The following is a 26,602-nucleotide window of genomic DNA, read 5'->3' on the forward strand; positions in this document are numbered from 1 at the left end:
AGCAGATGGAAGATCTCTCTCTCTCTCTCTCTCTCTCTCTCTCTCTCTCTCTCTGTAAATCTGATCTGAAATAAATCTCTAAAAGAGAAAAAGGCCTTAGTTCACTTCCGTATCTGTTGATCCTTGAATGAGCCAGCTGCCTTCATGGGTGATGAATGAATACAAGAGTGAGTGAGTGAATTAACAGAATGAGGGGCCAGTGCCACCTCTTCCGTGGGGTGGGAGTGGGGGAGGGGGACTCCCAGCAGAGGAGGCACGAGCCTGACCCTGGGGTCTTCCCACGCAGGCCCAGGTGCTCTTCTTCCTGGTCATCATGGTCTCCTTCACCAACTACTTGGTGGGGACGCTGATCCCCCCCTCGGAGGACAAGGCCTCCAAAGGCTTCTTCAGCTACCGGGGTAGGTGGCCGTGTCTCTGGGACAGGGACAGACTGTGTGTGCCTCAGGAGGGTGGGACCCCGCACTGCCCTGGCCGGGGGCTGCCGGGGAGCAGCCGGGGGGTGGGGAAGGCCCAGCCTCCAGGTGGCCCCGACTCAGGCCTTGCTGTTCCAGGGGACATTTTTGTCCAGAACTTGGTTCCCGATTGGCGGGGCGTCGATGGCAGCTTCTTCGGAATGTTCTCCATCTTCTTCCCCTCGGCCACGGGCATCCTGGCCGGGGCCAACATCTCTGGGGACCTCAAGGTGAGCAGAGTCCCCGCCCTCTCCTGTGTCCCGTGAGCAGAATTTGGCTCCCTGTCCTCGCAGGGTCTGGCTGGGACTGGGACCGGGGCAGAGCTTCCAGACTCCAGTCCAGTCCAATTCAGCCCAATGCAGTGCGATCCAAACCCAGGTGCCCCAAGCCCGTTGACTAATGCCGGCCAAGCCCCAGGCTCCAGGGGCACCCTGCGCTGGGCTGGTCCTCCCTCCAGTGCTGGGACTCAGCCTCCGGGGGAGACTGGCCCAGCTGGGCCTTTCCAGAACTCAGCCCTGTCACACCCACCTCTGCCCTGGGGTTCTCACCGCCTCCACGGTGGCAGGCTGCAGTCTGCCCGTCCAGGGATCCCTGGAGCTGTGCTTAGTATGTGCTGCCCGGTCCCTGTGCTGTGCTTGGGACTCCCCACGCTCGCTTCTTTCCCTCCAGACGTGGTGTTCCCCCTCCAGACACCACCCCCAGCATCTCTCCCAGAGCCACTGGACATCCTTCTGGCTCTAAGCTCTGTGCCCGGCTTAGCGTGTGACGTACTAGGGGCTCCGTCCCTGCTTGGGGACTGAGCAGTGCTGACATGAGCAGACGCACGCGGTGCTGCACCAGGGGAAGAGGACAGACTGGTGGCCACAGAGGCTCCACAGAGACTTTAGGTAGCACTGGGGCTGGAGCTGGGCTTTTTTTTTTTTTTTTTTTTTTTGACAGGTAGAGCTATAGATAGTGAGAGAGAGGGACAGAAAGGTCTTCCTTCCGTTGGTTCACCCCCTAAATAGCCGCCATGGCCGGCGCTGCGCCGATCCGAAGCCGGGAGCCAGGTGCTTCCTCCTGGTCTCCCATGCGGGTGCAAGCACCCAAGCACTTGGGCCATCCTCCACTGCACTCCTGGGCCACAGCAGAGAGCTGGACTGAAAGAGGAGCAGCCGGGACTAGAACCCGGCTGCCCATATGGGATGTCGGTGCCGCAGGCGGAGGATTAACCAAGTGAGCCACAGCGCCGGAGGAGGAGCTGGGCTTTGACAGGCGGGAGAATCAGGGGTGAGGGGTGGGGCAAGGAACCCAGGACTGGGCTGGGAATCATGGCCGACCCTCCCCCCCACCTCCAGGCCCCTTCGGAAGGAGCTTCTTGCTGCCTTTTCTTACATGAATGGAGAATTGTGCATAGGACATGGTTTTGATGCTGGCCTGGCTCTGTCTGGCCTGGGGACTGGAGCGTTGGTCCACTCCAGATGTCCCCAGGGAGGGGCTGGCTGGGGCCTGGTGTGACTGCCCCCGGGGTTTCTGCAGGGGCTGGGGCTGTGCTCAGACACCCCAGCTCCCCTCTGAGCCCCAGGCGAGAGCGATACCCGGGAATCCAATGCTTCCTCAAGCTTCCTCCACTGCCAATGGGCCCAGTGTGCAGGCACCAGGGCCAGGCAGCCATCTCAGAACTGGGTAAAGCGGGCACTTTTGCTCTGTCCTAAGCACACTCAGGCCTGGGACCTTGGCTCTTGGACGTGGTCCTTGGCCCATCCAGTGGAACCGTGTCCTCGGCAGCGGAGCAGCTCCCAATCGTGGAGCCCTCACTTCCAGACCCTGGGCCTCAGGTGCTCCATCTGTAAAATGGGGCAATACAGCCCAGGCTGTGCAGGGTGCTGGTGAGGATTCAAGGAGCTCAGTTCATGTAAAGTGCTTAGAACAGCGCCCGGCACACCGGAAGTGCTGAGTTTGTTGTGATCCTGGTCATGTTTACATGACACAGAGAAGGAGGCCAAGCTCAGAGAGACTCAGAGGCCGAGGCCAGCCCTGGGCCGGTTTCCACAACCAAGAGCCCTCAGCTGCAGCATAGCCACTTTGTCATCCAACTGTGTCCATGTGCAGGGCCCTCTTCCAGCCCCTATTAACTCCTGCTAATGGGCGCTTACTGCTGGCACAGATGGGGAGACAGGCTCAGAGACGTTAAGGGGCTTCTCTCAGGGCACAGAGCTAGGAAGAGAAGGGCTGGCATGTGGACCGCGGTACACCTGCCGTGTGAGCCAGCCTCTGAGAGCCAGACCAAGGTGTGGGTGTCAGGATGGAGGTCGAGGGCTGGTGTTTCTGGTTCCTGTGGCTGCTGTCAGAAATCTCCGCCGACTGGCGACTTAAAACAGCAGAAATTCCTTCTTCACAGCCCTGGAGGCCAGAAGCCCACCATGTTGGCAGGAGCCGGGGAGAAGGCAGCTTCCGGTGGCTCCCCATAGTGGCGTCCCTGCCTGAAGTCTGGGCCTCTGTCCTCCTGTGGCCTTCTTTCCTCTCTGTCTCTCCGAGAGTCCTGGTTCCCATAAGGACACCTGTTGTTACCTCTAAGGCCCACCCTGATGCCGTCGTCGCTAATGACATCTGCAGAGACCCTATTTCCAAATAAGATCCATTTGGGGCCGGCGCTGCGGCTCACTAGGCTAATCCTCCGTCTGCGGCGCCGGCACCCCGGGTTCTAGTCCCGGTCAGGGCACCGGATTCTGTCCCGGTTGCTCCTCTTCCAGTCCAGCTCTCTGCTATGACTCGGGAGTGCAGTGGAGGATGGCCCAAGTCCTTGGGCCCTGCACCCTCATGGGAGACCAGGAGAAGCACCTGGTTCCTGGTTTCGGATTAGCACGGTGTGCCGGCCGCAGCGGCCATTGGAGGGTGAACCAACGGCAAAGGAAGACCTTTCTCTCTGTCTCTCTCTCTCACTGTCTACTCTGCCTGTCAAAAAAAAAAAAATCCATTTGGAGCATCTGAGCCGATGCAAGTCCTCTTCAACCCGCTGGGGGTAGGGTGGGAGGCTGGCCTGGTCTGTTGGCCTTGGGGCCAGGGACTCCGTGAGCACAACCCAGTGAAGCCATCCTGGCACACGGGGCAGGGCTGGCAGAGTCATGGCTGCAGGGCCCCCAAAGCAGAGGCCCTGGCAGACCTCAGGGCCCCCAGACTCCAGCCTCCCTCCAGCCAGGTGTCCCTGCCCCACCTCTCTCTGGCCTGCCCTCCATGGCACCTCCCCTGGCTGCCCCACTCCCGGCCTTGTCTCTAATCTGTGGTTCCACCTGAAGCCTGGGTTGTGGGCAGAACAGCCCGGGGAAAGCTGGGGTGATTTACAGACCGAGTTCTATGGAAGGCGTGGCCTTCTGTTCCGGTTTTGGGTCTGTGCTGGGGGAGAGGATCGGGTCTTGAACTTGCTGTAAAAATCCCAGCCTGCGTGGCGACACCAGGATCAAGGCCCGTAGCCCAGGGGCTGTGGACCTGGTTGAGGTCAGGACGAGAGCCAGGTCCTCCTCACGGCGCACTGCCTCAGTCTCCCCACCAGCCAAGTGGGGAGATGATGTTTGAGAAAGAGCCCAGGGAGGGGACCACGTGGCGTGTGTGCATGAAGGTTTGTATTGCGGTTAGGAAAGCAACAGCGTCCTCTCGCGGATTGGAAGGACGGAGGTGGAGGCTCGTCCTCCGCTCCTGTGTGTGTGCTGCTGTGGGACAGACAAATCGCTGAGGGCTAACGTTTCCCACGTCGTGCGGGCTGGCGGTGAGCTGGGTCTGGGTCCAGCAGCCTGGATCAACTCCTGGCCCCAACATCCCTGGCAGTTGTTTTGTGTCACCCCGCTTACAGATGGGGGCTGGGGCTGGGAGCACGGCCCAGAGGGCCACCTGGAGCTGCCGCTAAGCAGGCTGGCCCCGCACCCTGCCATCCTGTCCCCACCCTCCCCTCCCCTCCAAGTGCCTGCAGCGGCCAGGTGTGGGGAGTGGGATGTTCTCCCCCACCTCGGGTTCCGGATGGGGTCTTGGCCCTGTGATCTCGTGTCTGTCCTCTTCTATGTCCTCCCTCTCCGTACTGGAGGGGACTCTGAGGGCCCAAGGTCAGGAGTGCTGTCCCCCCCTCAGCTTCTACAAAGTTCGGGAGTCTGGAAGGAATCCCAGAGGCTTCCCAATGGCCACTCCCCCTCATCCTTCACTCCACAGGACCCTGCTGTGGCCATCCCCAAGGGGACACTCATGGCCATCTTCTGGACCACAGTCTCCTACCTGGCCATCTCGGCCACCATCGGTGAGTAGTCAGCCCCACTGCTCAAGGAGGGACTGGAACCAGCCCCTCCCCCCTTTGCAGTGTCCAAGGGGCTCTGACCACTGGCTGGAGCCGGAAGGGGAAGGTTTGACTCTCCCAGGGAGAGCTGGCTGGCAGGACATGGTGACCCCTGCAAGTGGAGCTCTGAGCCTCTCGGTCACCTTGGCCATGGCCTGAGCATCTCCATGGAGGGGGGCAGTTTGTGGTTGGTGGGAGCAGGGAGCCAGACCAGGCTTCTCCGGTCCTTCAGACCTTGAGTTTCCAGATTCAGAGATATGAGGATCTTGCCAAACAGATCACAGCTGCACCACAGGAATGACGGTGATGACGGTAATGGTGGTGATGATGACAATGATAATGTTGATGGGGGTGAGGACGACGATGCTAGCCCCTGCCTTACCTCTGCCCAGTCCTCCACAGCCCTTATCACATTCAACCCAGGCATTGTCACGGCCCTCAAAGTGGGGGCTCAGAGAGACTGCACGGTTAGTGCCTGCTCCGCACTGAGCCTGCCAGGTACACGCGCTCCCTTGGAGGCGCGCTGTTCCAGGATGGCTGAGAAACTTGGCCCCGCTCCCTCCACTCAGGTCTGGAGGCCCAGGTCTCTAAGGACACTGTGACCTTGGGCGGGTCCCTGTGCCTCTGTAAGCTGGGCCGACAACAGGATGGAGCGGGGCTAGTATCAGCCTCGCTGTATCAAGATGAGGGGAGCTGAGCCTCCCGCAGTGCCTTGCCCTCAGAGGACGTGGCTGGCGCTGCTGGGTGGGCAGAGGGAGGACACAAGGAGTCCTCCCCACCCCCTCCTCCCTCCCCGCAGGCGCCTGTGTGGTACGCGATGCATCTGGGAACCTGAACGACACGGTGACCCCTGGCTTGGGTGCCTGCGAGGGCCTGGCTTGCGGCTACGGCTGGAACTTCACTGAGTGCGCCCAGCGCCACAGCTGCCGCTACGGCCTCATCAACTACTACCAGGTACAGGGCCTCGGGCCAGGCCTGTGCCGATGTAGCTGGGGGGCTGGGCCCCAGGCTTGCAGGAGAGCGGGTCAGAGCGCAGGTGCCGCTCCTGCATCTTGCCCATCTGGGGGTGGGCGCTGGTATCCCCAGGCGAGGGTCTGAGCTCAGATGAGGGCTCAGGGACCCAGCTCCTGCCCGCAGCAGGGACCAGGGCGCCACAAGCAGCGCTGCCAGCTCAGCCCCCCACTGTGCGTGCCCCTGAACCCCGTCCCTGCAGACCATGAGCATGGTGTCCGGCTTCGCACCCCTGATCACGGCTGGCATCTTCGGGGCCACCCTCTCCTCTGCCCTGGCCTGCCTCGTCTCCGCAGCCAAAGTCTTCCAGGTGGGGCCCGCGGAGGGGCTGCGCGGGGGTGGTGGGTCCCCGGGGACTGTGGCGAATCCTCGGAGGTGTCCTGTGACCGCGTTTCCCGCCAGGCTCCGGGCCTCGCCTCCTGCAGCCTGTCTGCTCTTGTCAAGTTTCCCCCCATGCGGTTCACCCCTCTTGTTTGTCCCCATTCCGTCTCCCTCGGGCTGTGGGGAGAGCACGGACCTCACAGAAACAGAAATCGGGAGCCAGATGGGGTGCGCGCCCTGCGGAGGCCGCGGCAGCCCGGGGATCCCGGGGCGGGGCGGGGCGGGGCAGCACCGCGGCCAGCGGCTGCCGGGGCGAGCGCGGCGTCTGTGCCCCCAGTGCCTGTGCGAGGACCAGCTGTACCCGCTGATCGGCTTCTTCGGCAAGGGCTACGGCAAGAACAACGAGCCCGTGCGCGGCTACCTGCTGGCCTACGCCATCGCCGTGGCCTTCATCATCATCGGTAAGAGGCTGCGGGGAGACGGCGGGTTCTGCTCCTTCCGCCCTGGCTCCTCCCCCTCCCCCTCCCCTCAGGCCCCGCACCAGCCTGGCCTCGGGGTAACTCCTGAGGGGCGTGGCCCCACCTGGAAGGCCCCGCCCCTTCCCCCCAGGGCGCCAGCCCTGCCTGGCAAGTGGACCTCTGCGTTGTGGCGGAAGGGGGAAGGGATGTCACTTGCTTTCCCTGGTTTGGCCCCCAGGTGACTCAGCGGGGCTCCCCTCCGCCCCCACTCCCAGGTCGAAATGAACCCCAGGACTCCTTTGGAGCACAGACTGACGGCAGGGTGGGCGTCCTGGCGGGTGTCTCCGTGAGAGCAGCTTAGCCTCTGGGACCTTGCATTTCTAGACCTCTTGGGCTTAAGGGGGGGGGGGGTGCCTTAGGAGAAAGCCCAGTTAACAGATTGCCTTTCTAAAATTCCTGTTTGTTTCTTTTCATTTTATTTGAAAGGCAGAGAGACAGAGAGACATTTTCTATCTGCGATTCACTCCCCAAATGCCCACAACGGCCAGGCTTGGGCCAGGCCTGGGCCAGGAGCGCAGAACTCCATCTGGTCTCCCACACGGCGGGCAGGGAAGGAATACCTGAGCCATCGTCACTGCCTCCCAGGGTGTGCGTTAGCAGGAAGCCGGTCAGAAGCAGAGGACCCAGGGCCCAAGCAGGGCCCTCTCGTGTGGGACGCGGGCACACTGAGTGGCAGCTCCACCCGCTGCGCCATAGCGCCTGCGTAATGTGGCTCTGCCACTGCCCATCCAGCCCCCTGCTATACTCACGGAAGGCAGCAGATGGTGGTTGAAGTATTGGTGTCCTTCCCACCCACCTGGGAGACCCGGATGGAGTTCCAGGCTCCCTGCTTCATCCTGGCCCAGCCCTGGCTGTTTGTGGGCATTTGGGGGAGTGAACCAGCGGATGAAAGGTTTTCTCTCTGTCACTCTGCCTTTCAAATAAATAAATAAATAAATAATTTTTTTAAACAAACGTGTGACAGCCCCTGCCCTGGGCCTTCCCTAGCTCCATGGGGTCCACTCGCACCTTGCCCTCCACCCTTCTAAAAGCCAGCAGCTCACAGTTTACAAGACAGCATCCTTTTGTGCTTCAAAAAATGATGGGCCCAGTTCACAGATGAGAAGGTTGAGACTAACTGAGCCTCGGCGGCCTGTCTGGGGCCCCCCACCTTGTGGGAGAAGGTGCCGGGGAGTTGTCCCACAGGCTGCCCTCTCTTTCCCTGGGTCCCTGAAGCCGAGCTCAATACCATCGCCCCCATCATCTCCAACTTCTTCCTGTGCTCCTATGCCCTCATCAACTTCAGCTGCTTCCACGCCTCCATCACCAACTCCCCCGGTAAGTGCGCCCATCACCCTGCACGGAGACGGCTCCTAGGGGCGGGCGTCCTGGGGGGATGGGGTGGGATGGAAGGCAGGGGCGGAGGTGGGCAGCTCCAGGCCACCTCTCAACCTGACCCCCATTACAGAGAACATCCACCGGGAGACAATAATAACAGCAGCTGTGCCGTGTGCTGCGTGCCCCGTGGGCATGGTGCGGGGAGTCGATCGGCATCTACAGTCTGCAGAGGGTTTTCTAGTCTCTTCCCTCACCAATCAGGAGTCTGATTCCCCAGAGAGGGAAGAGAATTGCCCCAAATCCCAGATGGGGCTGTCTCACACAGTACTGCAGGCTGCACACTGCATAGCTCTAGGGGGCGTTGCTCATAGATTTCATAGATTTGTATGTTTATGATGAAACTCTCCTGGCAGCAAAGAGTCCTTATAAATGCTAGACTGATGATTTCTGGTTGTATACATTTGTGGAGTAAAAGGTGATATAATTTATGAATACAAGGTGGAATGGTTAGAAAGCAGTTAACATCTCTGTCGCCTCGGATACTTAACGTTCTTTGTGGTGAGGACCTTCGGCGATTTGGAAATGTGCAAGGTTCTGGTATTAACTGCATTCGCCACACTGCGATAAAACGTGAGGAAGTAACTGAGCTTCCATCCAACAAGGTGCCAATGAGCTCCCAATGGCCAGTGGGCCCGTTACCAGGCCAGGCTTTACTTAGGCCACGGTGTGCGTGGTGCCACAAGGTGGCTGTGGCTGGTGGCAGCCTGTGGGCGGGCAGTCGATGGTGTGGGCTGGGGCAGAGTGTCCCTTTCCCTCCATCTTAGACATCCTGTGGCCCTGCCTGGCCAGAGCTGAGCCTTTGCTGTGTGGTGTAGCCTGTGCACATGGTGAAATGCCAGCCCGGGGTGGGAGGGGGCATGTGGTCCTCCCCGGAGGACCAGTCCCAAGAGGCAGAGTGGATGGGGCCCTTGATGCCCATGGCTGGGGGGCACAGGCTGGACCCAGGTCTGGGCACCGGGGACACTGCCGCCCAGCCCCAGGCCAGCAACTCTGGCAGGAGGCATCTCCAGAGGAAGGGGGCATCCCCACTGACCTGTGCCCCCCGCCCAGGGTGGAGACCCTCCTTCCGATACTACAGCAAGTGGTCGGCACTCTTTGGGGCAGTGGTCTCTGTCGTCATCATGTTCCTCCTCACCTGGTGGGCGGCCCTCATCGCCATCGGCGTCATCCTCTTTCTCCTGCTCTACGTGATCTACAAGAAGCCAGGTGGGCGCCCACCTCTCCCTCCTGGAGGTTGCCATGCGCCAGCTCTGCGCCCGCCATGGCTCCCTCTCATCCGTGCCTCCCCACCGGGCGAGCAGCCCAAGAGACCCACCTGTGCAGAGCCCACACCTGTGCTGCTCGGCCACCCCAGCTCCCGGGACCAAACAGTTCTCTGGCCAGGGTGCCCCCAGGGCTGCACAAGCCCCTTCCCCAGGGCCAGCCTCCCATGAGTGGTCACCTGCTGGTGTGCTCACCCAGGGCTCGGGGGGTGACCAAGCGGTGGCTGTTTGAAAGGACGAAGCTTGGACATGGGGCAGGGGTCTCCGTGCAGCAAGCAGGGTTCCTGGACATCGCTCCCACAGGTGTCCACCTGCCAGGTGCTCCCGCTCCCACAGGTGTCCAGGGCTGAAGAAGGCTGACAGTCCTCCCCACCCCCTTCCTCCACGTGGCTGGCTTCTGGCCGTTTCACACCTTCCTCTCACCCTCCCTCCCCTAGAGGTTAACTGGGGCTCCTCAGTGCAGGCTGGCTCCTACAACCTGGCCCTGAGCTACGCCGTGGGCCTCAATGAGGTGGAGGACCACATCAAGAACTACCGGTGAGCAGAGCTTCTGGGGCACCGCCCCCGAGACCCCAGGCCTCAACCTGTCGCCTGACCTAGGCAGAGCCAGGGTGGGCCTGGCCCCACTCGGGGACGGGCCAGAGGTGGGGGAGAGCCATTCGGCCCGCAGGCCTGAGTCGGGGGGAGGGGGTGCTGAGCCAGTGGAGGGACCGCTGTCCCTCAGCATCCGCAGCAGGACGTGCCCTGCCATGGGGTGACTTGGAATTCCCAGCACAGCCATCCCACAAGGCTGGGGGTGACCGGGCTCCTCAGGCCCTCTTCAATAGCAGCTCTGCTCCTTGACAAGGGTGATCATGCACCTGCCACTCCCGGCCACCGGACCATGCCGTGTCCCCTGCAGGCTCTCTGCGGGGACTTCAAAAAGTTCCTGGAAACCGTGTTCTATGACAAAGCTGGGCGTGACTTTTTCTTTGCCTTCAAGCCAAAATAAGCTCGTTTTCTACTTTCCCACAAATGTTTTTGAGTCCCCTTGGGTTTGTCACACTTACCGTGAGCCAGGTACCTCGCATCGTGCCCTGCACGGCCTCCTGGTAACCCCCACCCCCAGGCTAGCAATGTTATTGACCTGGTCACAGTCAGGGACAGCGAGGCCCCGAGAGTGCAGAGCCTGGTCACACAGCAGGTGAATGGCTGCTGCACTCTGCAGAGGCCCTTGGCCATGACCCTCTGCTGCCTCCCCACGCAGAGGCCCGCCCGATCCCCTGCTCAGGTTACATGGTGAGTTTGCCGGCGACTGGCCTGGGCAAGAGCACAGGTGGTCTGAGCAGAAAGGACAAGAGATGCCCCTTGGTGGGAGGTGGCCATCAAAATTGCTGCAGAGGCCCCGGAAGTCACCCTGGAGTCACAGCCAAACAACCGCAAGCCTGCAGAGCCTTGTTTGAGGCCACCCGTGGCTCAGGGGAGACCTGGGAGGCGGTGGAAGCCCTGGGGCACCCTGGGGCATCCAGACCCTGGGGTGGGGGTGGAGCTCTCCTGATGGCTCCTGCTCCTCTCCCTTCCCCTCTTCAGCCCCCAGTGCCTGGTGCTCACAGGGCCCCCGAACTTCCGCCCGGCCCTGGTGGACTTCGTGGGCACCTTCACCCAGAACCTTAGCCTCATGATCTGTGGCCACGTGCTCATCGTGAGTGCCCCCGGGCTAGGGGTGGGGGTGCAGCAAGCAGAGCTCCATGGGCTCCTCTGCTCCCCAGTCTCTCCCCTTTCCAGGCCCTCTCAGGCTTCTTCCCCAATGTGCCTGTCGCCTGCTGCCTGTCTCTGTATCCCCATGCCCACCCCCTCCCCAGGTCCTGTCCCCCCAGCTCTGTAAAGGAACCTGGGAGGCAAGGTCTTGGTGCCGTGGAGCCCTTGGGGCAGCCTCCAGGGCAGGAGAGGGGCTGATGTAGGCTGGAGGGCGGAGGCAGCCCCTCATGACATCACCCACAGGGCCCACGCAAGCAGAGGATGCCAGAGCTGCGGCTCATCGCCAGTGGTCACACCAAGTGGTTGAACAAGAGGAAGATCAAGGCCTTCTACTCGGACGTCGCCGCCGAGGACCTGCGCAGCGGCGTGCAGAGCCTCATGCAGGTGCTGTCTGGGACGGCTCACTGCTCAGCACAGCTGGGCCTGCGTGGAAGACGCGCCTGTGTTGTGTCTCTGGGCACACTGATGCTGGGCCCCCGCAACTGCCGAGCTTTGATTTTCTTAACAAAGAATTTTTTACAATGCATGTTATTCATCTGAAAGTCAAAGAGAGAGAGAGATCGAGTCAGACAGAAGGACAGAGAGATCTCCCACCCTTGGTTCACCCCTTAAATGCTCTCAACAGCCAGGGCTGGGCCAGGCCAAACTGGGAGACAGAAACTCTGTCCCAGACTCCCCCATGTGGGTGCCAGGGAGCCAAGCACTTGAGCCATCACCTGCCGCCTCCCAGGGTGCACACTAGCAGGAAGCTGGACTCAGAAGTGGAGCCGGGACTCAGAGCAGGCACTCATGGAATGTGAGTGCCCCGGAGTCTTAACTGCTGTGCCAAAAACCCACCCTGCTTTAATTTTTTAAAGACATAATTGACACACGTTAAGTTTGTATACGTAAACACCACCGCTCAGATCCAGATCTAGAATGTTCTGCTGGGAAATTCACTTCACTGTTCTCTATGCTCGTGTAAAATGAGATGTGGGAATAAAATAACAGTGTTCATTCCTGAGCCAACAAATAACAGTGCTTTTTGATACTTTGAATATTTTCCCCAATTTAAAAAAAGCATAGGGGTTTCTCTTTTTGGGGTTATAAAAATACAGGGGAGGGTATTGTGAATGCCACTTTAAAGCCGTCAATTTGGTTATGTAAATTTCACCTCAAACCTGTTAAAAATTTTAAACATTCAAAAGAGAGAGAAATAGGAAAGATGAATGGATTCAATGACCCAGGCAAACTCTAGGCTTGACAGCCAAGGTCAAGGTTCTTGTTATGAGAAATAATTTGTTAGACAAGCAGGAGCTGCGATAATCCACAATGAATGGGACGTCCCAAGCCTTGGCCCTCCTCTCTCGCAGATGTGTCCAGGCAGAGATGGCCCTAAATGGGAGTGAGGGTGGGGGATTCACTCCTGAGCCCCTGTGGCATGACCCAGGGCACAGCTGGGGCTGGGAAGGCTCTGGCTGCCTCAGGAGGGAGCCCCGCTGATCCCCCACATCACCCCAACCCTGCAGGCCTCAGGGCTCGGGAGAATGAAGCCCAACATCCTGGTGGTCGGATTCAAGAAGAACTGGCAGGCGGCTCACCCGGCCACGGTGGAAGACTACATCGGCATCCTGCAGTGAGTGAGGGTGGGGCAGGGGGGACCTGCATTCTGCTGATTTGGGCCTTGGACCCTTCCTGTGCCTGGGAAGCTGAGCTCACTTGCTCAAAACTGGGGAAGAAACAGGTTGGGGGTGTCGTGGACACCACAGGCGGCAGGGCTTAGGCAAGCCACCCCAAGGGTGAAGTGGGCCAGCAGGGAGCAGTGGGGAGTGTGGCGTGCTGGGGAGGGCACAGCTGCTTGGCTGGGCCGATTGTGCCCAGACAGAAATGTGGGGTCAGGGTCACCTGCTCTGTCGCTGAAAACGTAGGCTTGAGGGTAAGGACACTGGGGGCCCTGGGAGCTTCAGAAGGCTCTGGGACAGGACAGTGACACCAAGCTGACTCCCGACCTGGTCACCTTCAGCTCTTGTGGGACACGGTGCCAGGAATGCCAGGCATTCCCAGGGAGGCAGTGTGCAGTCTGGTTAGGGAACCCGAGGCTGGGGGCAGGGGCGCTGGAGCCCACCTCCAGATCTGCTGCTGCTGCCCAGCCGCAGGTGGGGAGCACCCGTGTCTGCTGCCTCGGCTGCCGTCTGCTCATCCCCACACTCCTCTCACTCCCACTCCCCTACCAACACATTCCAAGACAGGCACCTGCCCGTCCCAGTCCCCATGACTGGTGAGGGCACCGCTTAAGCTGCTGGAGCAAACCCAGATGGCAGGCCAGGCAGGACACACTTTCCAGAGACCTTGTAGGCATCCCGTGTAGACAGTTTACTGCAGGGGCGAGGCCACGTCTGTGCGCATGCCTGACCTCTGGTTTGTAATCTCAGCTGGATCATCCTAATCCTAGGCGGTCCTGCCCTCGCGTGGAGGGTCACTGGCAAGTGACTCCCCAGCAGTCAGCAGTTGCACCTGTGGAGTGGGGACAGTGACCTTGGAGGACTGCCTGAGTGTAGCAGGAGAAGGCCTGCGGGCTCCACGGGGCCACAGGCTGCAGAGCTCCAGGGAGCTCTCCCGTTCTGCCCACACATTCTACCGATGGGGAAACTGAGGCCCTGAGGAAGGGAGGGGAGGAGGAAGGACCGACTCCGGGTGTCTGGTCTCCTGGAGCCAGGTCGCCTGCCTGGGGGGGCCGGGCCGAGAGAAGCCTGAGCCCCCCTCCCCTCTCTGCAGCGATGCCTTTGACCTCAGCTACGGCGTGTGTGTCCTGCGGATGCGGGAGGGGCTCAACGTCTCGGAGGTGATGCAGGCGCACAGTGAGTACGCAAGGACGCGCCGCGCCTGCTCAGAGCCCCCAGCAAAAACAGAAAGAGGGCGCCCGTTTGGCCGACTGGTTAAGATGCCCGTTAGGATGCCTGCGTCTCATATCGGGGTGTCTGGGTCCGTTTCCTGCTCCAGCGCCTGAGTACAGTTTCCCGCTAATGGAGACCCTGGAGGCAGTGGGAGGGCTCAAGTGCCTGGGTTCCTGCTACCACGTGGGAGACCTGGATGGAGTGCTTGGCTTTAGCTTCAACCTGGCCTAGCCCCGTTGTTGCAGGCATTTGGGGTGTGAACCAACAGGCGGGAGCCCTGTCTGTGTCTGTCTTTCTGTCTCTTAGATGAATAAGTAAAATGTAAACCAACAACTGGAACAGACCTCAGAAAGTTCTAGAACCTTTTGCTTTTTTTACGTGGAGAGAAGAGGGAACAATTAGTAAGGAAGCCACAGTGGCAGATTTCTAGAAAGCCAGCCCTTGATGGTTCCTCAGAGCCCAGCAGGTTTCCAAATGCAGAAAGCAAGGCCCAGAAAGGGGGAGTGACCAGCTTCCGGTGGGGCCGGTGGGGCCTGGGGGCAGACCCAGGAGTGGAACTCAGAGCCCCCCCCCCCCCCACTCGCGCTCAGTGCTTTCGTAACCAGGTGGCATGAAGCAGGTCATGCAGAGAGAAACAGAGAGCAGAGGAGCCTGCCTGGCTGAAGGCCCTGGGAGATAACTGAGGCCACAGAGACTTGGCACTGGGGCTCAAAGAGCAGTGCTGGGGCACGGGCGGGCTGTGTTTTACATTCGGAAGTCCTGAGGCTCTGAGGTTTGGAAGAGATGAAAGACTTGAAAACAAGCAGAGGGCGGCGCTGGGAGTGGCAGGAAGGAGGCACTGGGGGTTTTGCAGACAGGGCTGGGGCTGGCCTCGCCCCCAGCCGCTGTCAGTCACCTGCACGCAGCCACTTTGCAGCGCAGTCACTGAGCTCAGACTGACGCAGCTGCAGGCTCTCGGGGTACAGCAGGGACCCTAAATCTGTCTGCCCTTGAAGATGCTCAACAAGCAGACTCCTGAGGAAGCCCCGGTGGCATGGCAGGGTGCCAAGGTCACCAGGGGCCCCTCTTTTGCTGTGAGGGGCAGGGCTGGGAGGAAGGGGGCTCTCAGCTCAGGAGCCTGCTCCTCCAGCCACAGCCCTGAGGTGGGCATGAACTTGACCTGTGAAGGAGCAGGAGGAAGCCTGATGTGGTGGAGAGTGCAGAGCCAGGGCGGAAGGCAGGGGCCGGGTGAGGGGCAGGACTTTCCTGCTTGTGCTGGGGACCCTGAAATGTCCCCGGGGAGGAGAGCCTTGAGCAGGGCTGTCCCCCTCTGTTGCAGTTAACCCCACATTCGACCCAGCGGAGGACGGCAAGGCAGCCAGCACCGGTGGGGCCAGGCCAGCCGTCTCTGGCACAGGTCAGCCACTCTGAGACTTGGGCACTCTCCCCTGGGAGACAGCTCATGGCAGGCCCCCTGGGGGCCTGGTCAAGGGCAGGCAGTTTTCACTGGAGCCCCAGGAGGAGGGAACCCGTAGCAGGTGCAAGAGCACACACAGACTATGTGCTTCTGCCAATGCACTGCCCCAGGAGGTACTGGGACTCTCCTCCCCTCCCCCCAGTGCCCACCCAAATCCTGGAAGGGAGAAGCTGAGAGCACAGAGGGCGCGCTGGAGTGCTTCAGGCCCCAGGCCTGGCCTGAGAATCTCATGATCAGCTTCAGAAACAGCCTGCACAGTGCTCCGGCCAGGCCTGCCCAGACGCAGGTGCACACCCCGGGTGATGGACGCCTGCCCACCTCCCGGGGCCGCAGGCCTGTTGGCAGGCGGCTGAGGCATTCGCCTGTGCCCTGTTCTGCTCTGACCTGCCCCTGTCCCGCAGCGGAGCCTGAGACGCTGGCGCGGGAGGAGCAGGCTAGCACTGTCTTCCAGCTGGAGCAGGGCAAGAAGACCATCGACATCTACTGGCTCTTCGACGACGGAGGTCAGGGTCCCCGCACTCCCCGTGGCCACCACCGCTCTGCACCTCCGCGTCTCTCGGCCAGTTCTCCCTGACAGCCTCGGGTCAAGGCCTCCAGTGGGACCCAGAGCCCAGCACAGAGGGACGAGGCCCCTGGGGCCAGCCTGGCTGGGCCCTGTCCCTGGCCTCCAGCTTCTCTGCTATACAGTGGGGAAACTTAAGGAAGGAGCTGGGGTGAACGTAAGACAGAATCTTCGTGGGCCACAGGCACGTGACGTCAGTGGGGTAGACGGGCTGGGGCATAGTCTTCACTCACAAAGGGACACCCCTCTCCTGTTCTGAAAATGCGCCTGCCTGTTTTAGAGCCGTAGTGCAAGATCTTAGCCCCAGAGAACGCGGTGCACCCTATGTGTCTGTGGCTGCTGTACCCTTGCACGCCACCAGCTGCAGGTTGAGAGTACTGGGGGGGACATTTTCATCTGTGTGGAACATGCGTCTGCCTTTTTGCTTGCTATTATGCCCTACGGTGTAACAACTATTCCCACGGCGTTGTCATCATACTGGGTGTTATGCGTAACCTAGAGATTATTTAAAGTCCATGGGAGGATGTGGGAAGGGTATATGGAAATACTTGATTTTATATAAGCTGCTTACGCATCCTTGGATCTTGGAATCCATGGGGCGGTCTTGGATCCAATTCCCCTTGGATACCTAGGGATGACGCCACGCCCTCTCAGTGACAGCTGACAAAAGCTGGACACTCACTCTGCGGACCCCAGCCACCCCGTGCTGTACATGGGCTAACCTAATGCAGTCCCCAGGCAGGGATCATTATTACCAACCCCTCTCTACAATTAAGGAAACTGAGGCATGGGAGAGTCCATGGTGATGGTTACAGCTGGTCCTTGGTGTAGTCTGGGGAGACAATAGGGCTGCCACCTCCACTGGTCAAATTTTCAAGTTTGGAGACCTGTCCATAGCCTAGATTTCCATGTGCAATCCCCCCCAGTCATTCAACTTTTAAAGAACATCACGCAGGCCAAATGAACCCTGTCCCAGGCAGCACCACGGGCCCCTGGGGTTTAGTTGGGTGTGCCCATTGTGCAGGTGGGCCAACTGAGGTCCAGACCAGGGAAGGGGTTTGCTAGCAGCAGCATGGGGTGGGAGCCGGCACAGTGTTCTATCCTGAGAGTGGCCTTCTCTTGGCTCCCGGGATCCTCTCTACCAGGCCTCACCCTCCTCATCCCCTACCTTCTCGGCCGCAAGAAGAGGTGGAGCAGGTGCAAGATCCGCGTGTTTGTTGGGGGCCAGATCAACAGGATGGACCAGGAGAGAAAGGCGTAAGTGGGGAGGGCAGCCCTGGTGCCCCACCCCAGGCTGCTACCTGCTGTCTCCCCACCAACCCCTGACCACCATCTCTGGGGCGCCCATCCCAAGGCCCAGGGCCGGGTCTGTCCAGGCCAGGCGGAGCTGGACAGGGCTCTGGGCAGAGCAATTTCCTCTCCATCGCAGACGGTGTTGTGGCTTCCCAGCCCCCTCTGATAAGACACAGGCACCTTGGTCTTTGCTATGACGGGCAGGGCTGGTAAGTTTTCAAACGGCAAATCTCTCCAAGGAGAAACCGGTGTGAAACAAAGCCTGGAGTGGGCCTCCCCAGCCCCAGAAGTGATGTGCGGGTTCGAATCCTCCCAGGAGTGTCCCCGAGGTGTGGGATGTAGGCCAGAAACAGGGCAGGCAGCAGCACGGTAGCCTTTGGAGATAAGTGGCTGTTCCTTCTCCTTCCCTGCTGGGGCTGATGGCTTCGGGCCTGGCCTGTGTTTCTGCTGTAGCCAGAGCTAACTCCCACCCTGCTAAGCAGGCCTGGGCGCAGGGGCTGGCGGGCAGCGACACCTGGCCGGAATTAAGAGACGCTAGTTTATCCACAAGGGTTTTTAATGGTCTCCTCTTTCTGGCAAGAGATGCTGGCTTTTTTCAATTGTGATATAAATTGTGTTTTAAATTGTGATATAAAACTTCCTTTCAAAATATCTCTAAGCCAGAATGGGAGCTAATTGAAACAGGAGAGAAAGTAAACAGTAGGCAGGTGGCACGCAGGTGTGCAGGAGGCAGGAGCTGGGCAGGTGGAGTTGGGCGAGGTCAGGGGAGGTTGCAGGTGCAGCTGGAGGCCACAGGAAGGTGCAGATCGATGGGGAGGTTTGCCCCCCGTCATGCAATCCGTAGCTGAAGACAGGAGTCCCTGCCTAGTGTCTAGTGCTCTGGCAGTGACCTTGGCCATGACACCCAGGTTAGGACGGGAGGGACCCCTGGCCTCCGCCATCCTCATCCTGTGCTGAGATTGCAGCTCCATGTGTACCTGGACGCCCTGCTCGGGCCACTGCCTCACAAGTTCAGGGAAACCCAGCCATCCCATATCTTGCTTCTCCCACCCTGCTAAGAACTTTTTCATCTATAGACCCCTTTGGAGCAAGGCCAAGGACAGTGTTGTGTGGGGAAAGCAGCCTATGACCTCGGAAGCTCCCACACGTCCCCAGACCACGAAGGTGGCATCCCAGTCCCAGCGTCCCGTCCCACTCTGGGTGGCAGCTGGGTCAGTGGGGTTAGCTCAGCTCAAGGCCCGGGCGCCGTTCAGTAACAGTGGCCTTCAATGTGAAGGTTACGAACACGCTGCCATGTCTGCTCTCTGCAGCTGCCCGCCCCAAGCCAGCCAGCCCCTGCTTGCAGCTTTGCTTTCAAAACTCCACGGCCCCAGTGGAGGAACCAGCAGTGGCACCTGCTGGCCCCCTGCCTGGCCACGCAGCCTTGTCTGCCCCTGCTGCCTCCCTCCCCTGCCCTGTCCAGCTGCCCCTGACCCCCCACCCTGCTCACTTGGATTCCTTCCCAGACAGGCGCCCCGGAATCATCCGGAGGTGGTCACCCACCCATGCCCGGTCTGGAGCTTCTGACTCAATGGCTGGGCCAGGGCCCAGGCAGCTGCAGTTTCTCAAGGCTCCTTGAGTGATTCCAACGCGGGTGCTCTCCTGCCCCTTTGCCCTCTAACGATCTTACCCACGTGCACCAGCCAGCCAGAGTGCCACCTCCTCTGTGAAGGCTTCCCTGACTGCCTCACATCACAGCTAGGCTTCTCCTCGATGGATACAAAGTCCAAGCCACACTCAGGGCTGGCTCCTGCCGGTTCTGTTTGCAGTTCTCGTGTTACCTCTGTTTCTGTGACCACTCTTATCATTTCCGCTGTTCAGTCCCCCTTCCCTTCCTGCTCAGAGTGTGGGCCGTGAACCAGCAGCACTGTGTGCGCTGGGAGTTGGCTAGAAATGCAGAGTCCCAGGCCCCAGCCGGCATGCCAGGAGAGCCCAGCAGGTGTGGAGATGCATTCTGGTGTGAGCGGCCCTAGTGCAGCCTGGGCCATCCCGGGAGCCGAGTCTTGTCTTCCTCTACCTCCGAGTTAGGATGTCGGCTTGGTGAGGGCAAGGTTTGATCTGTCTTGCTGGCTGCTGTAGATGGCAGGTGCTCAGTGAAACTGGTTGAATGAATGAGTGTATTTAAAAAAAAAAATCTTTGTGGCCTCCAGGATGGTTTCTCTGCTGAGCAAATTTCGACTGGGATTCCACGAAGTTCATGTGCTTCCTGACATCAACCAGAAGCCCCGGGCTGAGCAGTGAGTGTTCTGTGTGGGCATTCTGGGTACCAAAAAGCCGGCTGTGTGCCCTGCAGTGTCTCCTTTGCTGCTCTTCACATAGGCCCACCTGCCAGGCTCTGCCTCAGGGCCTTTGCATATCCAGTCCCATGGCTCCTGTGCCCCTTGCCCTGCGCCCAGCTGGCTTTGCAAGGATGAACTTCCTTCAGGTCCCAGAATGGCCCTCCCCAGCCCCACTTGTACCTTTGTCAAACTTCTGCTTCACGATTACTGCTTCTACCAAAGACCATGAGCCCTGTGAGGATGGGGAACGTAATGTAATTGGCTCACTGTTGGCAGGAGTTGGGCTTCAGAAAAGAGCTGCTGAGTGGAGAGGGTAGTGGGGTCATCCAGCTCGGTCGTTGGAGCGCCTCGTGGACGTCTGCATGGATGCCAGATCTAATGGTCAGGCTGAACCCCACACGGACGCCACCGCAGTGTAATGACAGTGGCAGACGGCTTACAGCCTGAGCCGTGTGCCCCACCTCCAACTCCCTGCAGGGACCTGGTTCCCCCAGACACGGGCCCTCCCGCCCAGCCTCCTGCCCTCTCTTGTCCCTAGCACCAAGAGGTTTGAGGACATGATCGCGCCTTTCCGCCTCAATGACGGCTTCAAGGACGAGGCCACCGTGGCCGAGATGAGGCGGGACTGCCCCTGGAAGATCTCAGATGAGGAGATCAACAAGAACAGAATCAAGGTGCAGGAGCGGGAAGGAGCCTGCTGGGGGCAGGGGCGCTGGGGTTCACGGCGCGGCCCCAGACCCCCAGGGCCATGAGTCCTCGTGTCCTAAGCTTCCGGAACCCTCTCTCCCCTCGACCTGGAACCTGCTGTGCCCTGCCAGCCCCTGAGGCGTCCTTAAGCCACAGACTCCTGGGCCAAGGGACACCTGGCTGTGGAGCTCCCTGCCGTCCAGCCTTGGCAGGGGACACGTGTCCTTCTGCTGGTTTGGGGTGGCCCTGGCAGAAGGCGGGGGCTGCCCCCAGTCCTTCCCTCCTCCTCCCCTGTTCCTCTGTGCCTGGTGGGAGGCACTCCTGGGATCAGTGTAAGAGTCAGATTTGTCCCTTGGGCCAGCCATGCCAGCTGACCTCCCCCCTTACCCTACAGATGCAGCCCAAGGCCAAGGCCACCTCCTTCTTAGGCATCACCTTCAGGACTCTGCTGAGGGCTGAGAGAGGGGGTGGGAACTTCTAAAAACCAGCTGCTGTGGCCTTTTGGGGCTTGGTGAATGGTGGAACAGCTGGGGCCAGGCTGGGGTCAGTCTGTTCCCTGAGTGTTCTCCACTGGGGGCGATTTTGCTGCCCCCACCCCCGGGATGGGGACTATTTGGCTGACTACTGTCAGCCTAGGGGCTGCTATGTCACCGGCAGAGGCCTGGGTGCTGCCCAGCTCCCTGCGCAGTACAGTACAGCTCCGCAGCCAGGAACTCTCCACTCTAAAGCGAAGCAGCCAGCATCGTTTCTGAACCATCTGGAGACAGGCCTTGTGGTTAGAGGAAGCGTGCCCCAAGCCGGCCCCACGCAGGCTTTGGGGAACTCCCTCATCTGGTGCCCTGGGATCCTGTCCCAAAGAGCTTGTGAAACCACCTGGCTTTTTGGCAAACGCCGGAGTGTAGGGTCCAAGAGAAGCTGTCCGTCGTCTATTACGCAGGAGGACAATGTCCTGCTCCCCGCCCCACCCCGTGTCTCCACACTGCTCTGCATAGGGGATTTCATTTGAGCCTCCCCGGAGACCCCTGCAAGGTCATTGTCATACCCATTGTATAGATGAAGACAGGATGCTCAGGGGAGCACCAACACCTGCTGAGGCGCTCTCTGCCAGGAAATCCCTAGGCTGTGATTTGAACCCAGGAGGGGCTCTCCCATCCCTCTGTCACTCCTGGCGTGATAATAAAGTCAGGCAAGGGGAAACCACGGAAGGCCTCCTGCAGGAGGCACGCTTGGTGTGCAATCACTCTGGGGTCCCTTTCCTCCCTGGAAGCAGGAGAATCTAAACTAATGAGGGGGAAACAGAGGCAGGGGTCGGCTGCTCCCCGGGGCCGTGGCAGTGACCGCCTGCCTTCCCCGCCCCAGTCCCTTCGGCAGGTGAGGCTGAATGAGATTCTGCTGGATTACTCCCGGGATGCCGCTCTGGTCGTCATGTGAGTAGAACGCGGTGGAGGGCCGGCTGGCAGGCCAGCTCTGATGAGGGGCCCTGGCTGGGTGGATTCTCAGCACACGGCCAGGTCTGCATCCGCCCCACGCCCCTGGCCTGGGCGCCAGCTGGCAGGGGTCTGGGGCCTCCCATGTCCAGGGCATCACTGGCCGCCTCTCCTCACTGCTTTTCCCAGGTTTGCCACCTGTTCCTGCCTAACTCTGCTTGGCAAAGGGGGTGGTTCCAGCTCATTCCAGAAGGAAATTGATTCCAGATTGTTTGGGGAACGCCCCGCCCTCTGAGGCCATCGGCCATCTCCTCCTGAAATAGTAGGCCTGCCCCAGCCCCTGGTCCTACTGAACCTGTGTCCAGTCCGGAGCTGCCGGTGGTGTGTGTGAGCCAGGGCTGAGTGAGTGGAGGATGAGGTGGAAGGTGACGGTGGTCCAGAGAGGGTCTCGGCTGGCCCTGCTCTCTCTGAGGCCAGTAGGAAGGAGAATACGGCCATCCAAGCTCCTGGAGTTGGCAGTGCAGAGGGAGAGACTGGTAACTGGGAATTCCACAGGACAGCGGAGGACCTGCTGGACCTGTTTGTCCGTACCCCCGAGCCAGGACAGGCTGCACAGCTTCCAGGGCCTAGGACTGTCAACAGGTGCTAAGAATGCCAGCAGGTGGTCTGGAGAGAGGATGTGCTAGTGGAGATCAGAGGAACAGATTCTTTGCACAAGAAAGAATTCAGGTTTGAGACTGAGACAGAGACGGGGCGGGAAGCAAGGTATCGAGGTGTAAGGGGCGGGGCATCCGTCAGAACAGCCGGCGCCTCTCCAGATGGGATCTCAGAGTTTGCCTACTCAGTCAGACTGGGAAAGCAAGGTTCCCAGGGCTGATGCAGAGACCACACCTGGCAGCAGGCGGGCGGTGCAGGAAAGAGCTGAGAGCCAAGCCTGGGTCTGTATTCAGCTTGGGGCTTATAAGGGAAGAGACCAGTTCTTCCTGCTGTTTCTCCTCCTCCTCCTCCCTCCTCTCCAGGACAGAGGGTTTGCTGAGCGTGCATTAGGTAACCCCCCACCCCCACCCCCCCACCCCCCCACCCCCCACCCCCCCCCCACCCCCACCCCCCCGGTTTCCCTGCTCATCGCTGTCAGCTGGGTGGCCCACCTGGCTCCGGGCAGGGTGCCGGCCTCAGGGAAGGCTGTGAAGGTTTTACCGCCCAGCGCTATCAGGCTAAAGAACCCACTTGGTGCGGAGCAGGGAGGACTCTCATGGGGAGCCTCCCTGTGGGGCAGGCTGGGACCAGCTGTAAGTCACTGGGGTACAGGCAGGACTTTGTACTGTGAAATCCTGGGCGGCTTCCCACGCTGCTGCCTTCCTTCCCGCCTGGGCCTTGTTTTCCTCAGCCCCCCACCCCCACCCCCACCCCGCCCCTGGCTGATTTCCAGCTTCCTGGCTACTGCCCGCGGCAGGAGCTAAGCAGCCAGCCAGAGCGTGGGAGGCCTGCAGACCCCACGAGCATTCAGAGGACTCGGCCGTGGTTGCTCCACGCTGCCGAGACGGCGGTAACGTATCTGTGTCCGCCAAGGCGCAGAGTGCCGTCGGCAACAGGTGTGCTTAGCTGATGCTCAAACCGTGCCCCAGGCCCTGCGTCAGGGCTGGAGAATCAGCGGAAGCCTTCTGGGCGGCGCTCCCTGGGCAGCCACCAGACACCAGACAGCTGTCGAGCTCAGTTCTGGAGGCTGGGAAGTTTCCGTGTCTGGGTAGGGCCAGCTTCCTGGGCCTCCCCCGGGGCCTTTCTGTGGTGGGAGGTGCCTGCCGGGGGACATTCTGGGGCCTCCAGTGTAAAAGCACGAATTCCATTCTGAGGGCTCCACCCTCAGGACCTAATCACCCTAGGACGCCACCTCCTGATGCCACCACCTGGGGGTACAGATGTCACCCTGGGACTTGGGGGGACCCAAGTACTCCGCAGTAGCAGTCCTACTAACTTTTGGTCCCATCCAGCCACTTTGTATGCACCAGCGGGGGGGGGGGGGGGGACGGACAGAATTCTTAATGATCCCTAACACCCCGTCTCGTGGACATGATTCTGGCCAGCAGATGGCGTCACAGCACCGGGGCCCGACGCTGGCCATTGCTCATCCCTCCCTGGCACTGAGCTCTGCCCAGGCCTCAGAGGCCACCGAGGCCAGCGTGCGCGTCCCCAGCAGGACGAGGGGCTCGCAGCCCTTCTCAGCCAGCGATTTCATTCCCAGCTGGGTGGAGCTCTCGCTTGCAACACTTTCCTGTGGGACTTAAGGCATTGAAGAGAAGCAGAGTCGGCCTGGTGACAGCAGAGCAGAAAGCCAAGCACAGAGCCCTCGGGAGCCCAGAGGTGCAGGCCGTGCACTGGCTGCACACCCAGGACGCTGGCTGTGCACAACCACGCTCCCAGGGGCTGGGGGGAGGGAAGGTTTTTTCCTACAAGGGAAGCCTATTGAGAACCAAGATAAAGAAAGGGGCTGGGCTTCCATGCAAGGCTTCCATACTGTCTGGCCAGCACCTCGCAGAGAATGTTTGCAAGACCAGGCTCACCCAGGGCGGGTCTGGGTCAGAGTCCATGACAGTGGCAACGGCTTCAGCCTGGATGGCTCCACAGACTTTTCCTTGGGCGGAGTCCATGGTGTGGGTGCCACCCAGGGTGCACGGATGTGCCAACCCCAAGCCTCAGGAGGGCCGGCTCCGCCCAGGGAAGCAGCGTTGCAATACGTCTGACATTTAGTCCTCTGTGGGAGGGGAAGTCGGCTCCTGTCTGCCGCCTCGGTGTCTCTAAGTGTAACAAGGGAGTTCAGAGGAATCATTTCTAAGACCCTCTCTCACGCTGTGATCCTTGTCCTGAAAGTGAGGAATGTGATCCCAGGAGGTGACCATCTGCTCACACCTGTCCCTTCCAGCTCCCTCCTCCTGCCCACCGCCCCTGTGGGATTAGCTGATACAAATAAAAGAGCACATGGGAGCAGATGCCTGTGCCCGCCCCGCCCAACATCGGCAGCCGCAGCTGCTGCCCAAAGGGACCCCCCCACCCCTGGGAGCACGGAGCAGTCACCTCTTTGCACCGTTCATCTCCAACTTGGAGGCTCGGCCAGGGTTTCTGAAAGTTCACTGGGGGGTCAGCCTCATCAGAACCAGGGGAAAATTCGAATTCCTCAGTTCCTTCTAGATCCTGGACCGCAGTGGCGCCCAGGAACCTGCACTCCCTGGGAGCTGGGGAGAGCAAACAGCCTCCCAGCATCCGTCAAAGGATAGGATCACTCTGGCTAGCCTCTGGGGCCGTTTGCTAGAGCTGGCTTGAGTAGCACATGGCTGTTTGGCGACTACCGTGACTATCACCGCCGTGTGTGAGATGGGCTGTGCCTGCAAAGCTGCTCACCAGCCCTGCACACAGCCCAGCACTTTCTGGCCGGCCTGACAACCTTCCTGCTGGATCAGACACCTCTTTTCTCCTTCTCCTTTCCCTCCTCCTTCTCTCTGCCCACCCCCCTTTTTTTGACAGGCAGAGTTAGAGAGACAGAAAGGTCTTCCTTCTGTTGCTTCACCCCCCAAATGGCCGCTATGGCCGGCACGCTGCGCCGATCCAAAGCCAGGAGCCAGGCGCTTCCTCCTGGTCTCCCATGCGGGTGCAGGGCCCAAGCACTTGGGCCATCCTCCACTGCACTCCCGGGCCACAGCAGAGAGCTGGACTGGAAGAGGAGCAACCGGGACAGAATCCGGCGCCCCAACCGGGACTAGAACCTGGGGTGCTGGTGCCACAGGCAGAGGATTAGCCTAGTGAGCCGCGGCGCTGGCCATCTTTTTAAAATTGATTTGAAAGGCAGAGAAGGAAAGATCTTTCATCCACTGGTTCATTCCCCAAATGGCCACAACAGCCTGGGCTGGGCCAGGCCAAAGCCAGGAGTCTGGAACTTCATCCTGGTCTCCCAGGTGGGTGGCAGGGACCCAGGTCCTTGGGCCGTCCTCTGCTGCCTTCCCAAGTGCATCAGCAGGGAGCTGCATGGGAAGCAGAGCAGCCGGGACTCAAACCAGTGCTCCTATGGGACGCTGTGCTGTAGGCGGTGGCTTTACCCACTGCATCTCAACGCTGGCCCCGCTCCTTTTTTTTTTTTTTTTTTTTTTTTTTTTAGGAGAGTCCTGTCTCAAAGCCAAGTGACTGTCATCAACATTGCACTTCATAGCCTGGGCCTCTATGGTACTTGAGGCATCGGATATTGTTAATTTTCAGAACTGTATTTTAACCATTTTAGGGATGAAGGAACAGCCTCTGTGGAGTTAAACAACTTGCCCAGGATCTCCGAGATGGCAGGTGGGGTCGGGCTCCCAAGCCTGGGACCGTGCTCCCAACGCAGGCACTGGTTCGCTCTAAGGCTGCCTTTCTTTGTGGCCAAGAGACCCAATTCTGAGCAAAAAATGCCATTGTTCTGGAGTGGCTTCAGTCCTAAAGATTAGCACCTCAGTCATGCACATCCTGCGAGCAGGATTAGGGCGCGTCAATGATTGGCAGCTGTGCCCTGGTCGGCTCTGGGCGCAGGAGGGAACATCACGCTGAAGCGAGCAAGTACACACCGCATGGGTGGTGACAGGTGTCCCCGGGTCCCGGACCAGGCAGGCACCTGCTCCCCAGGTGACCTTTGAAGTCTCTGCATCCAGTCCCAGAAAATAATGGGGTGCAGGGGTCCTCACAAAGTTCACAGAGGAGCGAGAGTTTGGCCCAGCAATTGAGATGCTGCTTGCAATGCCTGCGTTTCATATCGGAACCTGGGTTCGAGTCCCCCTGCAGCTTTCGGGCTTCCTGCTAATACTCACCCTGGGGAGCAGCAGCTGACTCAAGTATTTGGGTCCTTGTCACCCACTTCAGAGGACCTGGGTTGAGTTCTGTTCTCCTGGCTTTGGCCTGGTCCAGCCCTGGCTTTTGCAAATATGAGAGTGAACCAGCAGTCTCCTTCTACCTTTCAGATAAATTGCAAATAAAATTTTTTTTTAAATTTTAAATT

General features: G+C 60.0%; 1 protein-coding gene across 3 annotated transcripts in view; it reads left to right on the forward strand.

Moving 5' to 3' along the window:
* The window catches only part of SLC12A3 (solute carrier family 12 member 3), a 34,884-nt gene that overhangs the window by 6,124 nt on the left and 2,158 nt on the right, over nucleotides 1-26,602 (forward strand). The window contains exons 7-26 of one of the 3 annotated variants that reach the window (XM_051846612.3): nucleotides 287-398; nucleotides 552-682; nucleotides 4,629-4,713; nucleotides 5,549-5,703; nucleotides 5,963-6,070; nucleotides 6,419-6,542; nucleotides 7,815-7,916; nucleotides 9,027-9,182; nucleotides 9,676-9,775; nucleotides 10,808-10,919; nucleotides 11,219-11,359; nucleotides 12,484-12,590; nucleotides 13,730-13,812; nucleotides 15,167-15,244; nucleotides 15,706-15,807; nucleotides 17,012-17,123; nucleotides 19,349-19,435; nucleotides 20,016-20,151; nucleotides 21,524-21,591; nucleotides 21,781-21,913. In XM_051846612.3, the coding sequence (XP_051702572.3) occupies nucleotides 287-398; nucleotides 552-682; nucleotides 4,629-4,713; nucleotides 5,549-5,703; nucleotides 5,963-6,070; nucleotides 6,419-6,542; nucleotides 7,815-7,916; nucleotides 9,027-9,182; nucleotides 9,676-9,775; nucleotides 10,808-10,919; nucleotides 11,219-11,359; nucleotides 12,484-12,590; nucleotides 13,730-13,812; nucleotides 15,167-15,244; nucleotides 15,706-15,807; nucleotides 17,012-17,123; nucleotides 19,349-19,435; nucleotides 20,016-20,151; nucleotides 21,524-21,591; nucleotides 21,781-21,886 (2,205 nt within the window). In that variant the 3' untranslated portion in view covers nucleotides 21,887-21,913. 3 annotated transcript variants of the gene reach the window in all.

Source organism: Oryctolagus cuniculus, chromosome 18, assembly GCF_051225735.1.
Source record: "Oryctolagus cuniculus isolate XC-2025 breed Fujian yellow rabbit chromosome 18, ASM5122573v1, whole genome shotgun sequence".
Lineage (NCBI taxonomy): Eukaryota > Metazoa > Chordata > Mammalia > Lagomorpha > Leporidae > Oryctolagus > Oryctolagus cuniculus.